This window comes from Peromyscus californicus, unplaced genomic scaffold, assembly GCF_007827085.1.
Source record: "Peromyscus californicus insignis strain IS unplaced genomic scaffold, ASM782708v3 Scaffold_18__1_contigs__length_77618521, whole genome shotgun sequence".
Taxonomy (NCBI): Eukaryota; Metazoa; Chordata; class Mammalia; order Rodentia; family Cricetidae; genus Peromyscus; species Peromyscus californicus.
In genome coordinates, this window is record NW_026294480.1 from 74987013 (window position 1) to 75005026 (window position 18014).

Consider the following 18014-nt stretch of genomic DNA (forward strand, 5'->3'; position numbering starts at 1 on the left):
GATTTGCTTCCTTCTCTTTGATCGGGAAGTGTTTCTGCATTTTCCTAATTATTAATGAACAAAACCTTTGTATAGAATGACAATCATTTATTATTTTAATATAGGAACATGTGTGGAGGTAGTTGTTTCCAGAAAGTAGACAAGTAGAAAAAAGATGCAATTTCATCCTGACTATATGTCCCTTTGTTTCATTCAGAAGCTTTATGGTATACATATAGTACTATTCGAAACCAATTTATCTGAATACTGTACAGAAGCTCATAAAGCTAGCTAGTTTTAAGAGGTATTTACCTTTGAAGCATAGTCTTTTTAGATCTATCTCTGGAAGTAACTATCTGACATTGTAGAGCTAGAGTTTAAGTCTTAGGGAAGAAGTTGACTACCTTCTATTTAACATTTCACTCCCAAATACATTCATTATACTTATTCAATAAACCAAGTGCCCAGATGGTAGAAACCACCTGCTAACCTTCACGATGAGTAAGACAAAGACAATATTCCTAAGCCTTTTCTTGCTGGTTCATGAATCCAGAATAACTTTCAAGTACTCATATTAATTTTTTAAATATAATACCCCTAAATTAAAAGACCTTTAAGAAGCTTAACTTTAAGTGCAAAAGTAAATTCGGTCATTTTTAGGCAGGATTAGTAACACTGGCTACACACTAATAAAGTATCTCATGGATACAACATTGCTGCATTTTTATATTTATTTGTAATTCAATTGGTCAATTTCAAAACTTGACAAAATAAAATTCTATGAGTTCTTTGAACAATTGGGGAATTACTGTACATACTTAAAATATATTGAAAACTCTGTACACACTTTATTGTCTACTTTTGGCACAGCATTTGAAAACAGTTATTTGCATGAAATCTACAGTTGCCTCTCTAAGCATATGCCTGGCTTCAGAACCTCAGGAGAGCACAGAGGGTCACAAGAGTGCCAGCTGCTCACCAGCTTCCCCTACAGAGTTCTCTGTGGTTATTTTACACTTCTGGCTACTTTGCACGCTGCCGCTTTGCTCTCTTTCACAGGGACTGGAGGTTGGCAGTACTTCCCTGTGACATCCACTTTCACACCCAAATTGGTCTTCATAGGTTCCCATTGTGTGCACTTCAAAGCAACTTGCCTTGTTGGCAGCTCTGAGTGGGAAGTGCAAGTCTTTCTTTTCTTCACTGCTCTTTTCTGGCTCACAAGCAACCTCCCACCAAAAGCTGAATCTGTAGAAGAGACTACATCCAAGAGATAATACCATAACAAAGTATGAAGAGAAGCCCAGGTGGCCACCTTGCAAATTTCCAATGTGGAAGCCTTCGACCTCTCTGCCCAAGAAACAGCTAAAGTCCTAGAGTAATGAGCTTTAGAAGCCCTAGGAGCCTCTTTACCTTAACTACATACGCCTCCCTAATACAATCCCTTAACCATCTAGCTAAGGAACTCTTAGAAGCCATTTGACCCCTCTTAAGACCCCCTAAGAGTACAAACAATCTTTCAGAAGATCTGAAATCTTTGATTCTTCTGAGACAAACCCTAAGTGTTCTTCTTACATCCAATTGAAGCAGCCATTGCACTTTGTCGTGGCTGGTGCTAAAGCGAAGCGCGGGCCAAGAAGCCTCCTGGTTTAGATAAATCTCAGATGCCACCTTTGGAAAAATTGAGGAACTGCCCGAGAACTACTTTATTCTGAAGAAGCATCAGAAATGGCCCCCCCAAATCAAACCTAAAGCAAACCCATAAAAATACAACCACACAAAAGAAATGCAGTATGGCATCAGTTTAGTCAATCACTTTCTAAACGATGAAGTCAGAAAACCATCAAATCTGACCAAACAAAAACAAACAGGGAGAACTACTAAATTTTCTTTCTCAAAGAAGATTTCTCTTGTCTCTACAAATTCTCTTGTTCACATTCTGATTACTAAGAGAACTGCCAATTTGGCTGAGTCTATAATATAACAGTAAACATTAAAGTAGAAAGTCAAATGTTTGGTTAATTATCTTTATGTTTTCTGTATTGATGTTAAGCACGTGGATATTTTTAAAACATCTGGACAATGGGCAAAAACCTTTACTTTCTTTGGATTGTTTAGATCATATAGTCATATAAGGCCACTGTTTTCAAGCTAACAAAATACGCTCCAATGAAAACAAAGACCCGGGAAGCCACCTGGTCTGCTCTCTTTCCCTTCATTCTCTCCCAGAAAGAGTTTCTAGAAAAGCATGTACAGCTAGGTCCCTTTGCTTTCTATAATCATTCAGCTCAGGGTACCTTTTCCCTTCTAATTTGAGAAGCCAAAGCTTTTGATAAGAACTGATTAACACTGACACACTCAAAGAAACATAAGACTTTTCCCCCAACAATTTCCTTCAAGATCATTCTTTATAGTCATTTATATAAAGTTATGTAGAATCAAAGCAATCTTGGTTTTCTTACACAAAACAAAACCAAGACCAAAACCCAAACCCATGAATTTCAACACCAAAGAATGCATATATCGCAAAGACCTGTGGGATAGCTCCAGGGTGGGGGTGCTTGCTACCAAGTCTGACAAACCTGAGTTCAATCCCTGGAACTGACATGGTGGAAAGAATCAGTTCTTACAAGTTGTTTTCCTATTTCCACATGTGCCCCCAGGCACCCCCGCCCTGACACACACACAAATATGCATAAACTTTTCAGTTTATTGTTTAACAACATTTCTAGATCATTAGTATAAAGTGAAATTAGAGTAAGTTAGAGAAATTTTAATATGATTTTAATCAGCAAATCTGCATTAACAGTATTCTGACAGCAGACATTATTTTAAGTGTTAGGGAATTATTAAAAATATTGTTGCAGCACAATAAATATCTTGAAAAATTAAAGAATACACCTATCAAAAAGAGACGTTCTACTACTGAGGTATTTCTTATACCTGTCACTCAAAAATTACTTGTAAATATTGAATTTGATAACCCACAAATATGAGTTAGCAGTAACTGTATATTGTGAGGTGATTACAGATTTTTTTGTAACAATCATAATGCCTGCTCTTGAGTGTACAGAGTGTAGAAGCCTCACCAAGGCTAAACCCTAATCTAATGCAGTGGAATAAGCCTTTTTTTTTTCCTAAAATCAACAGCTAACATCTTCTCTTCCATTCTTGTCTATTTCAGCTTTATATCCTTACCATATTCCTCTAACAAGGTTAGTCATGTTGCACTTAAGAACAAAGCTCTCCCTCATACTGGATACATATTGTCAAGGGCTGTACTAGGATGAAAACAAGATGATGGGGAGAGACCTTGATGTTCTAGAATTCACTCTATGTCTTTACTTCTGAAAAGAACTGAACACAGGAAAGTGAGGAAGCATTATCTTGGCTGGTCATGATGGATGAATGCCAGTAACTAGTATCAATTCTTTGAGGTCTTAGCATATCACCAATAATTTGAAAGTCTTAGTGCTCAAAAATTTCTGAGCTAAATCAACTCCATTTAGATAACCAATTAATGCTCTCATTACCTCCTAATTAAGTCTCCACTTCCTGTTTGTCTTTTGCTTAAAGCATTTTCTGTCTTCCATGATGGCTAGCATCAGAAATCTGTACTCCTCCCTTATATTTTTAATGAGCTGAAATTTGGTAAAGTGATGGTTATAGGTTGGGTGTAATTGGAGTATGTCCCACAAGAGTTCTTAAGTTAGAGTTTAGCTTCCCAGATGGTAGTGAAAGAGTGGAAGACATTGGAGGAGGAGAATGCACTGGGTGGGTACTGGCAGCACCATCCTTGGGAGGGTCCTCACCTGAGTCAGCATACATTTTGGACTTTCTCCAAAAGGAGGAGGTAAATAAACCCCATTACTTTCTAAATTATCCAGGCTCAGAAAGTTCGCTACAGTAATAGAAAATGAACAAATACAAGATCTATATTACTTACTTTATAACAGTGCACCTAAAGCTAACCTGAAAGACAGAAAGCCATTTAACTATGCTAAACATGAAACAAACTTCAACCCCCAGTTATTATCTTTTCTAATATATAAGTCAAAGTAAATAAAGAAATACAAAACTATATAGGGAGAGGCAAAAGATTTATTTTTCTTAGATATGGGGTTTGTATGTTAAAAATGTGGATAGTTAATCCCTGCCTCCCTCAATTTGTTTGGAAGATGGAGCCACTTCTTCAGCATGCCACATGGTAGTATGTGAAGAGAACATCATACATCATTGAGAATAAAATGAAAACCCTTAAAAATACACACAAGAGAACAAAGAGTGTATCTTGGCCATTGCCTTTGACTTCTACTCTTATTGTCAGAAACATTTCAACCTACATGGTAAAATGTTCTTCAAAGAGATTTTATTTCATATAACTTAGAATAACAGTATAAAATTACAAAAAGTATTTATAATAACTCACATTTGTTGATTGGTGATTATATCTTTTAAATATCTTATGTAGGACCTAGTGTGCTAGGTCATTTAATTTTCACAACTCCATTTTAGATATTGGAATATGAAGGATCTGGCCCTACAAAGAGAGAACTAGTGTATTCCTCCAAGACTACTGGAAGGGTGATAGAACTCTGGCCTACTGAGACTAGGAACACTGCTGGAGGAGGTCATGTGGCTGCTTGCAGCCAGAGCACAGGTGCTCCACCTCCAGTCTGTTTAGTCTTTCAACAAGCCAGCCTGTGGTTCTTTGAAAAAAAAAAAGATACAATTTTATCTAAGGGCAATTATCCAAAACAAATTCAGGATTTTTTTCCCCATTAGAATTAAAGACTCTCAAAGTGTAACAATAAAAAAACAACCTACACTGTGTGTCATGCTGAATATTAATCTACATAACTTCACCATGTACTTCATTCAAATAATGGTACAGATTAAAAGTGGCAGGGACCAATCAGAGGAAAATTGTCTATGCATGATTAACTAAAGAGTACAGTACCTGGAGAATTCCTGGGCATCTTAAGCAATAAAAACATTTCTTCAAACAGATCCTGAATGTTGTTTTCCAGCTTCAAAAAGGATTCTGTTAGCTGTGCTAAGAATTTGAGTTCATCTAAGGATAGTGAAGAGTGTCTTCGCTTCTGTGGGCATGCAGGGCTAACTGTGAAGAAAAAACAGACACTGTTTCACATTTTATTGATTTCTTTGGAAAATTTCAGAACAATTTATTTGATCTTATATACCATAAAATTGACAAGAGCTTCATAATTTAGAGAAGCTTGTTCATTACAAAACACATATAAAGCCGGGCGGTGGTGGCGCACGCCTTTAATCCCAGCACTCGGGAGGCAGAGCCAGGCGGATCTCTGTGAGTTCAAGGCCAGCCTGGGCTACCAAGTGAGTCCCAGGAAAGGCGCAAAGCTACACAGAGAAACCCTGTCTCGAAAAAAACCAAAAAAAAAAAAAAAACAAAAACACATATAAAAATCTCCTAGGAGAATCATTTCTTCCAAAAAGCTAGAGATAAATATCATCTTTGATGCAATTATGACAAATAATTAGCTTGACTCAGAGTTATAAACAGGAATGCAATTTGTTATAAAATTGACGTCTTATAAAACTATAATTTTTAAAGTCTAGCATAATTTGACTCTGATTATGAGGAAACATCAGACAAACTCAAATTAAGGGACAGTCTACAAAATAGATTGTCAGTACCTTTCAAAAATATTTGTGCCAAAACACCAAGCCTCAGAAATATTAGAGTGTAGAAAAGTCCAAAAGACATAGGAACTGAGGTCATTATTTGATCAACATTTTACTTTACTATAAGGAACATCATACTAACAATATCTACAATCCAATACTCTTCTCACATGCTTTTTAATTTCTTGGCTTAAATATTGAACTGTAGTTATAAAAAAGATACTTTTGATTTGAGATAATATATTCTGCAGAATATAAGAATAAATGTCTACCATGTAGTCTTAATTAAAATAGTTTTGAGGAAAGAATTAGAAAGAGGGAAGGGAGAGAGACAGAAAGATAAGCGAGGAGCCATAAAATGCAGACTTGTAGTAAAATAACAATACTTGTGCATCTGAGGACCCTGGATAGCAAGAAAACCAGGGCATTTCCCTGGTATTCAGACAGCTTTCTTTATAAATCTGAAATTTAAAATATAAAAGAAAAACATGTAAATATCAGATGTAACTCCTCAAACTATTCTGTATGTTATTTTTATATCATTAAAAAGAAACAAATCAATGTGGCAAATGGGTAAAAACTATATAATAACTACATAATCCATGAAGTTGTGTTTAAAATTCACTTTTGTATGAATAACTGTGGTATATATTTTATACATACAAATAACAACTTAAAGTTTGATATTTTTCCTCATAATTATACTACTAGTCAAATCACACTTCCGTTTAATTACAATAGAAAACAGGATACATTTAGAAGTAGAAAGAATTGTTTCCTTACAAGGCATCTTTAATTTCAATTTGTTGCTTTTCTATTAGAAATGTATCACCAGATGGTATTTCTGACTATATGTTCAAGGATTTAAAGAATCTTTCTTCTATTAATTCCATTTATGGAAATATATTTAAAAGGATTAATTGTAATTAGAAAACTCACAATCTCACTATAGTAAGCATCTGGTGATGTTAGCAGAAAAACATGAAGGGTGATAATCAGAAACTGAAGAGAGCTGATCGTGGAACACAGATTGCTCTCATCACATGGGTTTAGAAGGAAGGTTTTTGAAACATGGTCTTTTACAGGTAATCCATTTCACTTCAGTTAAAAAGCTAAGACACTGACATCAAACTTAAACCCACAAAACATAGACTTTCAGCGAGGACCAGCCAAAACTATCATTTTATCTTTGCAGGCAATCTGAGAAATCTATCTACAAATTACAACTGTGAAATTGAGTCCCATTCCTAAAAAGCAAAAATATCTGTAACTTCCTACAAAAATTCTATATTCATCCCCACATTAAACATCATCCTACATTTGAAAAAGTCTCTAAATCACTCATCTTCTACCTGTGATTGTTTTAGAAAGATGCACAAATACATAAAGTGTACAAGCAGCATACATAACAAAAAAATTCTTTAAAAAATTTATGTTCCAAAAAAGGAAAAGGAAAGATGAATATAGCATGTCCATTATAGTTGTTGACCAATTCCATATCAGGCTGTTTGATGTGTGTATGTGCGTATATTTATGCATTTGTGTGTACATGGAAACTAGAGGTCAACCTTGGACATCCTAGGGAAGCTGTTTACCTTGTTTGGTAATAGAAATAGTCCTCTCACAGAGGCCTGGGCTCCTAGTTTAAGCTTGGCTGTCCAGTTATCTTAGACATCACCAGAACTTTCTTTTGAGCTTTACTTATGCAAATAAGGGGCTAGTGACCTTTTAAAGTCCCAAGTTCCTTTTGTAACTCACATACTTTAAAAACAACTTCCATATTCTTTAAGAATCCTTTCTAATGTTTCATTAGGCAAAGCTACTCAATAGTGTGATTTGGAATTAAACATAGTTAGAAGCCTTTATCTGGTTCAAATCAAAGTTTAAGATATTACAGACGTTTATAGAATAAGCAAAGAAGCACCTGAAGAAACATCTTCAAGAGCTGAAACACTGTAACTTGAATGTCATTTGACTAAAATCATGTAGGGCTTGTGGATTCTCCATGAAGAGGATTTACTTTCAGGACCAGCAGTTACAAGGACCTTGTATTGTAGACATACAACATTATTAAAGGCAAGTCCATTTTAATTCAACGACTCTATAACTTATTAAAGAGGGCCAAATAATATGTATGACCTAAATCTAATCATTTCTGTCCCAAAGAAGCAATGATTACTGAGGAGGCTCATTAATTAGTAGTCCTTATTTCCTACCACTCTTAGACCAGAATTCTCCCAAGGGGCATTGTGAGGGTTCTTAATTTATGGAGAAAATAATTCTGTGACAAATTCATTTTGTGAAAGGCCAATTAAAACAAAATTAAACACAAAGGATGGAATTGCATTTCCCCAAACTTACTTATTTTCTCCACACTATCTCACAGGACTTGTGTCCTAATCACCACGCTTTACCTCAGGAACTCTATCACTGTGCCTCCTAGACTTCCTCCCATTAATCAGATCAGGACAGGATATCTTCAAGCAGAAATTCCTTTTATATTATTCATTATTATTCTCTTCCACTCTTCTTTCAATGCTATTCGTTTATTCTTCTTCAAATCACCTGCTCAGAAAACTTCATCTGCACAGAACAAGGTGTCACCCTTCCTAAATCAAGCCAATTTAGCATTTATTACTTATTAAATTATTGGTTTATTTAATTGATTATTTAAGTCACAATGAAACTGTCTTGCTTTCAGTGAAGTTTAGGCACACATGATTATACACAAGGAACTATATTTAACCTACCTTGTCAACCATTGCTGTTTGAACTAATAATCATTGCTTTGTTTATGTAATGAGCTTGGATATGATATGCACAGAAAACATTAATTCTAACTAAAATATCGATATTACAAGGGAAAAAATAAAATTTTCACTTAGAGTAACACTATCATCAAGGAGCAGTGATCAAGTTATAGTAAGGGTTAGGTGGCTATTCTTTCTCTAGTATTTTAATAATTTCTTTCCTAAAATGCAGCATGAAATTCTGTACTTTATTTTTATTTTTAACTCATATTATTTACTTTTATAATAAAGTGAAAACTTTTAAAATTGAATATTTTGCAAATATTTTTGGCCAGGAAACACCAGCCAATTTACCAACCAATCTATTAACTTTTGAAATTTTTGAGGAAGGGAGTCATTGGTGCACACTTTTGTGATGACTTGAGTAGGTCTACTGTATGCCTTTTTCTTTGGTTGGTAGACCTTTTTCATTGTGAGTTGGTGCCTGATTTTGATAGTACTCTTTTCCCCTTGTTAATGGTTGCTTTTAATGTCATCACAGTATGTTTTTAGAGACACTATTGAAAATTGGTGAATGTTTCCTAAATCCTCCAAAATTCTCTTGTGGAAAAATATCCACAAAATCCATTTGAGGGCTAAAGGAAACCATCTGAGGACCACACATGATTCTGAAAGTAAGGAATAGTCCAGGATCCTACTGAGCACGTATAGTGGGTGGAGATGAACACCTAACACTGCAAATAACTATGATAAAAATAATCACAATCCAAATAATCATTTTTAAAATAATAATAAAATAATTATCATTTGCTGGGGTAGGTGGTACAAGCCTATGAATCCCTGGACTCTGGAGACGTTGGCAAAAGGATTGTGAATTCAAGTTCAAGGTTAGTCTGGACATCACAGCAAGGCACAATTTCAAAACAACAAACAGATCCCTTTGTGTTGGAAAATTATTCTCTCTGTATGACTATAACTAGGTTATAATCCTAGAAAGTATGTAAAAACACAAATAACTTTCAATAAAATTCTACTTCATCAATGCTCAAATTTTTAAAATTGATTTTTAGACTAGTGTACGAAGTAACGGATTTCATCACAGCGTTTCATATGTTACCCTCTTCCATGTGGCCATTTGTTTGGGAGCAGTAAGAAAGGAGGGTGGATAAGACATGCACATGCGCGCGCGTGTGTGCGCACACACACACAACTATGAAAAGGTCTTAAAGAAACCCATTCCTTTCCTTTTTATGCTGTTCTGGAAAAAATATGGTACAGGTGGAGAAAACTTGAAAGGGGACATCTCATGCAACTACCATGAGCAAAAGAAACCTTGTTGGAAGAATAAACAGTAGAAGTTTACTTTTTATGTGTGTGTACATATGTGTGCATATGTACATGTGTGTATGCATGTTTTGTTTGCAGTTGTGTGTGTGTGTGTGTGTGTGTGTGTGTGCTCATGTGTGTGCAGGTGTGCATGAATGTGGAGGACAGAGTCAAACCAGCCTCAGGAATGTTGCTGGCCTTCTTTGAGACAGTCACATCGGTCTGCAGCTCTAGGCCAGGCTGGCAGCCAGCAAGCTTCCTGGGTCTTGCTGTTTCTGCTTCCCCAGAGTGGGATTTTAAACCTGTGCTGCCACACTTGGCTCCAGTTCTGATGGAACTTGAGTTCTCACGCTTGTGAGGCAAAATTGCACAGATTAAGCTCTCCCTCTAGCTCTTGACAGAAGTTCTTCAGAGACATTCTCAGAAATACAAAAATATTTTCCCGAGGCCAGAAACTGTCCAGTGTTTTCATTATGTTTCAGGACCCAACACAATCACTTATAAAAAGAAATTGTTAAAAAAAAAAATGAAATCTCAATCATCCTAGATACACCTGGATTTAATTGAAAATAAATAAAGGCATTTTTCAAAACAATAAATATTTTAAGTTTGTAAATAAAGAAAAATTATGGTACTCTATAAAAATTACAGCATTTTGTTTGACCAAGTCAACCTCTAAAAAGGAAATATGTGCAAAAGAATATAAAAGAAATGGAATAAAAACCCAAAGGGGTCTAGTCCTACAATTTACACTAAAATATAATTTTGTGTGTTTAAAATTTTTATTCCTTGCAAAAATAACTAGTTATTTAAAACATACACAAGGTATTCTAAATTCCATTCTAAAATTAAATGCATGTATGTGTATACATGTATATATAAAGTATATATTTATGCAAATATATCTATAGATGTATTAGTAATAAAGAATGTAGATTATAGATTACATATTTACAAACACTTTTGCTTACTGTCTAGTAGACAAAATATTAATCCCATTGTCTTCTAGTAAAATGTAGGACACTGGAAATCGATCTAGAGAAATATTAGGGCTCCTCACATTGATCTCCAACAAGCAGCCTTTAGAAAAAATATCAAACTCCAGCTAAATCAGATGAAACCATAGAAATACAGGCAGTGGCTGAAAGCACATATTATTTTCCAAAACCATTAGCAACAGAATTCTTGTTAATAATAGCATTAAGATACTGGAGAAAAATGAGAAGCTGCAAAATCAGATAATCTGAGGCTGGTGGATCAGTATAATAGGATGAAAGGCACACATTTCAGTTTCCCAAGAACGAACATTAGCCACCCTGTTATTGACTGTAAATGGATCCATTTTCAGTGAGGAGGAATTCTTAGTCCACCAGACAAGTGATGTAAAAAGAGATGACACACAAATGCTATTGAAAGTCCTATTATTCCAGATGAAATTCATGACATAATCCAAATGGAATATATTTGTTCCAGTAAAGAAAACTTTTACACAGCATTATAATATGAGGTCAGCAAGGACGGCACAGCGACAGATAATGAACAGTACTTTCTCCAGTACTCAAGTCACCTCCTGAGAGCAGGTGGAATTTGGAGCCCACTAAGTGGATACCAGAGGTCCAAAGGATCACTGGGCCTCCTTCAGTGCTGGGTTCCTTGAAACCACGGCAGGGGAGAAGCAGAATGAAAACATCACTACCCAGGGTTTGAAAAGAACTTTCTTTGTCATGCAAGTAGGTAGAAATGTCATCAGGACCTACAGGTAGTGCTTTTCACTATGTCTCGTAAGGCTCCTCGAAGGACAGCATGAAGCCTGTGGCACAGCTAACATATGGAGTTTGAGTTCAAAGCCAGGCCTATCCCTACTAACTGCGTGGCATCAGAGGAGGTGTTCAGCCTCTTTGTGGATGGGTAGCTCATGGGTTTAACTGATTTACCACACTAGAACTGTCCCTGAAGGCAGGAGGTCTACACACCGTAGATATTACTGCTGCCTCCTCTGAAAAGCCGCACTCACACCAAGGCAGACAGGCTCTAGAGCTCGAGACACCTGTTTCACCTCACACATACTTTTATTTAAACCTTAACCACGTCACATTACATTTGTTCACTTGAGAACTACTTCTTACAACTCTAATCTACTTACAGACAGAGCTCTTTTTGTCTTTGCAATTACGTTCCTATTATGTATCACAGTGCCTACACAAATGAATGATTTAAAAAATGACACTAGTGACTGTCAAAGACAAAATGAATTATTTTCAACTCATTTAAGTTAAATTATTTTAACTCATTTAGGTTACTATACAATAATGATTCCTTGTGGCATTTCAAACCACAATTAATCATTATTGTATAGTAACCTAAAACTAGATATAGTACATATAAGTGTGTGTGCACCTGTGTACCTTTTTTCTTAGTGTTGTTTCTTTGCTTGTTTGCTTGTTTGGTTGGTTTTTTGAAACAAGGTCTCATCATATAGCTCTGGCTATCCTGAAACTCACTACGTAGATCAGTCTGGCCTCAAACATACAGAGATCTGCTTGCTTTTGACTCTCGAGTGCTGGGATGAAGTTATGCTGCTTGGGCTGACAGTGCTCCCCAAGAGCCATAGATTATCCAACAACCTCCAGTACCAGGCATGAGAACCTAATTTCTGGCTGCGTTCTAATTACTTATCCTTACAAACACAGTGGAGCCTTCATGCTTCATCAAAGCAGCTCTCTCTGCAGAAGATGCAGACTATTACAGAAAACCACAACTGGTCAAAATGCAGAGAACAACTGACTGTGTGGTCCTCTGTACCAATGGATACATCTACAACACAACTTCTGCACTCACGGCTCAGGGAACATCACTGAAGAGCAGGCAGAAGGACTGTAAGAGCCCGAGGACCAGGAAGACTGCTGTGAGAGTGTGCCTCCTAGAAACGACACAGCAGCTTCATCCATGATACCTCAACATGGCTGCCTAGAAAGACCTGAACAGTGACAACACCAATGGACATGCTGTCAAGGGAGAGGGAATTCTCACAGGGGTTTACCCCTAGACAAATAAACACAGACAAATCACAACAGCTGAGAAAAGGAGAGTCAGTCTTCCCCAGAGATGTGCCCCTTAATTGATTATCCAATTCCAAGTGGTCAGCCCTGAAATCGTATACATATAAGCAACACTAAACAAATTCAGCAGGTTGTATTTGTATTTTCATGTGTATATATGTATATATGCATATATATATCAAATAACAAATAAAGGAAAAGAGGCCATGAACCTGACAGAGAGTGAGTGGGGAAGAGACATAGAAGAAGCTGAAGGAAGGAAGGAGAGGAAAAGGGTAAATTATGTAATTTTATTTTAATGTTAAAAAATCATATTTAAAAAATTTTTAGTTAAAGAAATTTGGCTTTTCCCCTTTATAATTATGTCTCTTTAATAAAATACTAGAAACTTATTAATATGAAATCATATTGAAAAAACTTTAATACTCATATTGTAGTCATATAATTTATATACACTAATTGTTATGTACCAATCTTATATCAATTTGTTTCATATTAATTCCCATGTAGGAATTTTTTTTAACTTATTAAGACAGGGTTTCTCTGTGTAGCCCTGGCTGTCCTGGAACTTGCTCTGTTGATCAGGCTGGCCTTGAACTCACAGAGATCCATTGGCCTCTGCTCCAGAGTGCTAGGATTAAAGGTGTGTACCATCATGCCTGGCTCCCATGTAAGAATTTCATTAGGAAAGATTTTAAAGAAACAATTGTAAACAGTGCATTACATTTCACTGTGAATATTTAATATTGCCATTTAATTTACTGTTACTGTCCTCCAGGGAAGTATCCATAATATTAATGATGGTGCTATCCCAAGACCCACCTTTGCAGATCTGCTGTGCCAAAACTATAATCTGTTGTTTGTTTATGACTGTGTGTGTTCATCATCATTTTAGACTCCAATGTAAGTTTAAAAACCTGTGCATCTATGTCCATGGAAACAATGTAGGCAGACAGTTCTAAGAAATATCCAAATGATCATCTGATTTGGGTTTCCTAACTTGATTTGCCTGAGTTTTCAGAAATTCCCACTATGGAGACTTGGCAGTTACTACTAGTGTGTACTTCTCTTTGCAAGACTAAACCTAGTCCAGCTTTTATCTCATACCTCCCTACTGCTTTTGCCAAGTCATGGAATTAAGTGTCTTATTCTATTTAAGTAGAGTACTCTCAACAGACTACTACAGCAGGCTCTGGGTGGGGAATGTACCAAGACATAACAACTAATGGACTCATCCTTTCTGCAACTTAGACAAACACACAGATTGGACAAAGTGGCAATTGATTTCTTAGTGGTAAATGACAACTAAAATGCTCTGTTAGGAAAAGGTGAATTATTAACATAGACCATATCTGTACTTTCTTTTATACTTATTCAAGTTGTCGCTGTTGTTGTGCATGTGGGCACATGTGTGCATGCTGCATGCTTGTATGTGCACTGTGTGCATCCCTGAGAGAGCACTTGTAGGCTAGACATCAATGGCAGGTGTCTTCCCTGTCCCTCTCCACTTTGGTTCTTTAGACAGGGTCTCTCACTGAAATTGGTGCTCACTGATTGGCTAGGACACCTCTCCAGTGATCTCTGGGTTTGCACTTACTTAGCCCTGGGATTATAGGCATTAACGAAGGCATATGGCTTTTTTTGTGGGGTCCTCATGACTCAGTAGTAGAGCACTTTACCAGAACCATCTCACCAGCCCCCATATCTTTGCCTTCAATTCTTCTTTCTTGATGGTTTTGGGCCAAGACAGATATTACATTGACAGAATTGGTAGTCATCGCCCAAACTAGTAGATATGTGAACTGAGAGAATCCCAGTGTTTGGGATAAATCTTCCCGACGTACCAAGAGCCTCAGCTTGAAAAAGAGGTTCTCTATCCCTAAGAGTGACCACACAGAAAATCACATTTTGCTTCACATGCCAAGGAAACCTAACAGGGTGGAGATAGAGTCATCTGAAGCTACTCTTGTGTGCCAGTGGGAAAAAGTGAAGAGAAGCTGCTTCTATTACTCCCTTTTATGGCTCTCAGGCACCACTGGCTCCATGAACTGTTACCTAAACTTTCTGCTTAATGATAACAAAATTCTCTCACAGTCCACTCCGCCTTCTCTGTCACATGAGCCAAGATCAGACTTCTTGCTATCTGACCAGGCATGACACCCCTCCCTTTTCTGTGTTCTCTCTTTCTTCTTTGGTTTGTTTTGTCTGACCAAGAACAGGAACAAGAATGTCCGGCTCCTGGTGTGAGCACTGTTACTTAAAGAACTACTCAAAGAATGGTCGCATCGATACAGCCAAAGTACAGAACTCTACCCAGCACAATTCTTGAATATTTTCTTACCTGACTTCTGTTTTACAGAGTTTTAACTCCCAGGTGACCCTTTCAAAGAGCATCTGAATAAAAAGACATCTCTAGCATAATGAAGTGGGTTTTAAATTTTAAGTATTGTGTGCTAATGGCACATTGCTAATCAAATATCTTCCTAATATCCCTTTCTCAATCTTAAGTTTTGCTAGAGTTCAGTTAATTATACCTCTTATCATATGTGCTACTTTCTCTTATCATGACTAAAATTTAACCTATAGAAAAAAACTTAAACTATGTTAACAATTCATTTTTACTATAGCCTCAGGTTGTATCTAAGAGTTGATATTTCATTTTTAAAGGAATACGCCATGGCAGAGAAGTTACATTATCACCTCTTAATACAACATGTTAAAATTAATTTTAAAAATTTAGTGTGGGAATAAAAATAATGCCAACACCAAAAAGACGAACATAAGTTCAGAGACACCGGAATATGACCTGCTATATTTTCTAAAGGAATCATAAGCTTTCAAAAGATATTGAACATTTCCCCTGTTTTATAATAAAAAATAAAGTATAATACTTTATCCACTTTCTTTTGCCTAGGTAGAAAATTATCATGCCTATGAATGTATGTCAAAATTCCTCTGAAAAGAGGTAAGAGTAGTCTCTTGTTTGCACCTGGAAAGCTGTCTTCACAGCAAGACACAGGCCTTGGAGGGAGGGAGACATTTCCCAGGTGTGAGGGCACTTTGTCTAGTGAGTTTTATAGTTAATTGAACCCTTTTAGCTGCCTTCCTCACCTAGAAAACTCTTATGTGACCAGAAAGGAAAAGTCATACTTCCTTCCAATTTCAGATATGACTCTGGAGCACATTGGGGGCAGACGCCATCTTTTTTACATTGTCTTCCTTGAAAGGCCAGTGATATGCAGAAAGCATCTTCCGTGGGTTTCACCTGGTAATTTAACCAAGATTTGCCTTGTGCCGTAATGTATGGAACAAGTCACCGTGGGACATGTCTCCATGTGTGACATAGATGCAGAGTAAGATCCAAAAGCAGGGTCGGTGACTTGCATGTGACAAACCTCATACTATATGCACTATAGTCCTTGTGATAATCTGGCCCATATTCCAGTTTGGAAGGGCCTGTGCACTAACCATACTCTTTCTCTTTAGAAATGAATGGGATGAAAACACTCAGAAGAAGAGGAATATTTCAAAACATTTGAAAAATATGAAATTCAAGTTTCATTGTGCACCAAGCTTCATCGGAACACATGACACTGATTGTATTGTTACTGTGCTTAGTGAACTACCACGGCAGATTGAATACTAAAAATAGAAACCTAAGGCTAACAAAGCTTAAAGTATGTACTTTCAAAGCCCAGAGGAACTATATGTTCATCTTTGTGCCTGAAAATAAGAAGACCAAAAAACTAAGTTTTCACTCAATGCATAAATGTATGGCTGAAAGTGGGGGGAGATTAAATGGTAGACAAAAGAAGAATTCCTAACTAAAATTACTGAATACATGCTATAGAGTAAAACCAATATACAACATTCTTTCTAACCTTCAGAACTTACTGTTATGGGCCAGCAATGAAGAAACTAAAGCTCAGAGCAATCACTTGTCATCAAATAACAAAGTGAGTAGAAGCTTTGAGTAAACCAGTCACGGAGCCCGATTTCCAGGGAAGAGCAAAGCATAAGGGGCAGGAGCTGATTTCTGTGGATGTTTTAAATCGGTAAGATCTATTTTAGGGAAATATGAGCAATATTTGGTCATCAATCAGTGCAAATGCATGTATTATCATTTATACAGAAGCCTTTCTTAAAACATCAAGATTTAGTAATACTAATAAAAGGAAATTATAGGATAATTACTATGTGTCGAGTACTGTTACAAGCATCCTACACGTTTACACTTGTTCCCTCTATTAATCTTAGTATTTATGTCTGAGGCACAAATAGATCAGTCGTGGAAGTTTCTACAGCTCATGTGCAGCAGCCAGGACTTGAAGGGAAGCGGATAGGCCCCACACTCTATGGTACAATCAGAAGTGTGCATTTTGTGCATCAGAATCACCCGAGGAGCTACCCAGTATGTAGACTGCTCTGCCCTCCCCTAGAGCTTTTGGTTCAATGAGTCTGAGAACCAGCATGTGTAACTTTCTCCAAGGGCTGCTGCTGCTGAGATGAAAACCACATTTCTGCTCAAATGCCTGTAACAATAGCACTGTTTGTAATTTAAGTGTCAACCACTGGCTTTCCAAGACTCCTGCTCATCTTTTCCTTAGTTATATTTTGTTTTTGCTCATTCCTCTTATAATAATGAGCTTATCCCTTGGCCCTTGGCTTATCAGTAGCCTTTGCTGAAACCTTCTGAATTGAGGTAGTAGGAAGCAGCTAGAGCATGAAGAGGAAGGTGCCAGGGGAATGTACCACAGGAGTGGAGAAGAAGATCTGAGAACAAAGTGATTATATAGTGTTTAAAAAATAGAATCTCTCCATTGATAGGAAGATTTTCATCCAGGTTTTTCTAGACAGCTCTCCTTTCCTGCATTCTGAATGATTTAAGGCCTTACACAAAACATTTAGTAATTAATCTAAACATGGTCCCACACTCTCTGTGTTGCCTTGTGGGTTACTGTGTGTCCACCCCCAACCCCACCTAGAGGCGAAAGCATTTCGGATATCACACAGAATCAAGCACCAAACTGATTTCAAATCTCAGGGGGAAGTTCCTGGGGAAGAGTAGTTCAAAGTAGTTTTCCCCGATGAAACATTAGTGATTGACCACCGCAGCTGGATGGGTGTCAGAACGGGACCGAGCTCCAGAATGAGGTTTTAGGTAGAACTCCAGGCTTGAATAGGGGGATGGGAGAAAGCAGAAGGCTAGAAGGCTGGAGAAGTGGGCTGGGGCTTT

General features: G+C 36.9%; 1 protein-coding gene across 6 annotated transcripts in view; it reads right to left on the reverse strand.

Moving 5' to 3' along the window:
* Positions 1 to 18014, reverse strand: part of Kiaa0825 (KIAA0825 ortholog) — a 433759-nt gene that overhangs the window by 327017 nt on the left and 88728 nt on the right. For all 6 annotated transcript variants that reach the window (XR_008219664.1, XR_008219665.1, XM_052743698.1 and 3 more), the window contains one exon: positions 4937 to 5098. Coding sequence is in view for 4 of the 6 variants with exons in the window: in XM_052743698.1 (XP_052599658.1) it covers positions 4937 to 5098 (162 nt within the window). In the remaining 2 variants the exon portion in view is untranslated. The remainder of the gene's footprint in view (positions 1 to 4936; positions 5099 to 18014) is intronic.